Raw genomic sequence first — 2,003 nt, 5'->3', positions numbered from 1 at the left:
CGGCCCCCTCGGTCAGGCCTTTTGTCCCTGCCCTTGTCCTCATGGCTTGCTTGTTCTGGACGGCCCCCTTGGTCAGGCCTTTTGTCCCTGCCCTTGTCTTCATGGCTTGCTTGTTCTGGGCGGCCCCCTCGGACAGGCCTTTTGTCCCTGCCCTTGTCCTCATGGCTTGCTTGTTCTGTACGGCCCCCTCGGTCAGGCCGTTTGTCCCTGCCCTTGTCCTCATGGCTTGCTTGTTCTGTATGGCCCCCTCGGTCAGGCCTTTTGTCCCTGCCCTTGTCCTCATGGCTTGCTTGTTCTGGGCGGCCCCCTTGGTCAGGCCTTTTGTCCTTGCCCTTGTCCTCATGGCTTCCATGTTCTGGACGGCCCCCTCGGTCAGGCCTTTTGTCCCTGCCTTTGTCCTCGTGGCTTACAAGCTCTGGACGGCCTTCTCGGTCAGGCCTTTTGTCCCTGCCCTTGTCCTCATGGCTTGTGTGTTCTGGATGGCCTAATTGGTCAGGCCTTTTGTCTCTGCCCTTGTCCTCATGGCTTCCATGTTCTGGACGGCCCCCTCGGTCAGGCCTTTTGTCCCTGCCTTTGTCCTCGTGGCTTACAAGCTCTGGACGGCCTTCTCGGTCAGGCCTTTTGTCCCTGCCCTTGTCCTCATGGCTTGTGTGTTCTGGATGGCCTAATTGGTCAGGCCTTTTGTCTCTGCCCTTGTCCTCATGGCTTCCATCTTCTGGACGGCCCCCTCGGTCAGGCCTTTTGTCCCTGCCCTTGTCCTCGTGGCTTACATGCTCTGGCCGGCCCCCTCGGTCAGGCCTTTTGTCCCTGCCCTTGTCCTCATGGCTTCCGTGTTCTGGACGGCCCCCTCGGTCAGGCCTTTTGTCCCTGCCCTTGTCCTCGTGGCTTGAGTTTACGCTTTCCCTCCGCGCCCCTGTCCTCATCTCTTGTGTGTTCTGGACGGCCTAATTGGTCAGGCCTTTTGTCTCTGCCCTTATCCTCATGGCTTCCATGTTCTGGACGGCCCCCTCGGTCAGGCCTTTTTTCCCTGCCCTCGTCCTCATGGCTTACATGCTCTGGACGGCCCCCTCGGTCAGGCCTCTTGTCCCTGCCCTTGTCCTCATGGCTTCCCTGTTCTGGACGGCCGCCTCGGTCAGGCCGTTTGTCCCTGCCCTTGTCCTCGTGGCTTGCGTTTTCTGGGCGGCCCCCTCTGTCAGGCCTTTTGTCCCTGCCCTTGTCCTCATGGCTTGCTTGTTCTGGGCGGCCCCCCCGATCAGGCCTTTTGTCCCTGCCCTTGTCCTCATGGCTTGCTTGTTCTGGGCGGCCCCCCCGATCAGGCCTTTTGTCCCTGCCCTTGTCCTCATGGCTTGCTTGTTCTGGGCGGCCCCCCCGATCAGGCCTTTTGTCCCTGCCCTTGTCCTCATGGCTTGCTTGTTCTGGGCGGCCCCCCCGATCAGGCCTTTTGTCCCTGCCCTTGTCCTCATGGCTTGCTTGTTCTGGGCGGCCCCCCCGATCAGGCCTTTTGTCCCTGCCCTTGTCCTCATGGCTTGCTTGTTCTGGGCGGCCCCCTCGGTCAGGCCTTTTGTCCCTGCCCTTGTCCTCATGGCTTGCGATTTCTGGGCGGCCCCCTCTGTCAGGCCTTTTGTCCCTGCCCTTGTCCTCATGGCTTGCTTGTTCTGGGCGGCCCCCTCGATCAGGCCTTTTGTCCCTGCCCTTGTCCTCGTGGCTTCCGTGTTCTGGACGGCCCCCTCGGTCAGGCCTTTTGTCCCTGCCCTTGTCCTCGTGGCTTTCGGTTTTTTGGCGGCCCCCCCCGTGCGGCCGTTTACATGCTCTGGACGGCCCCCTCGGTCAGGCCTTTTGTCCCTGCCCTTGTCCTCGTGGCTTGCGTTTTCTGGGCGGCCCCCCCGGCCAGGCCTTTTGTCCCTGCCCTTGTCCTCATGACTTGCGAGTTCTGGACGGCTCCCTCGGTCAGGCCTTTTGTCCCTGCCCTTGTCCTCATGGCTTCCGCGTTCTGGGCGGGCCCC

General features: G+C 61.7%; 1 protein-coding gene across 1 annotated transcript in view; it reads right to left on the bottom strand.

The window, feature by feature from the left end:
* Nucleotides 1–2,003, bottom strand: part of LOC107573874 (zinc finger CCCH domain-containing protein 13-like) — a 43,473-nt gene that overhangs the window by 702 nt on the left and 40,768 nt on the right. The window contains exons 10-12 of the mRNA XM_016260333.1: nt 1,079–1,108; nt 959–1,018; nt 679–858 (exon numbers count right to left, since the gene is read on the bottom strand). Coding sequence (XP_016115819.1) covers nt 679–858; nt 959–1,018; nt 1,079–1,108 — 270 coding nt within the window. The remainder of the gene's footprint in view (nt 1–678; nt 859–958; nt 1,019–1,078; nt 1,109–2,003) is intronic.

Source organism: Sinocyclocheilus grahami, unplaced genomic scaffold (assembly GCF_001515645.1).
Source record: "Sinocyclocheilus grahami isolate Dianchi unplaced genomic scaffold, SAMN03320097.WGS_v1.1 scaffold2055.1, whole genome shotgun sequence".
Lineage (NCBI taxonomy): Eukaryota > Metazoa > Chordata > Actinopteri > Cypriniformes > Cyprinidae > Sinocyclocheilus > Sinocyclocheilus grahami.
This window is presented reverse-complemented; position numbering and strand designations above follow the sequence as displayed.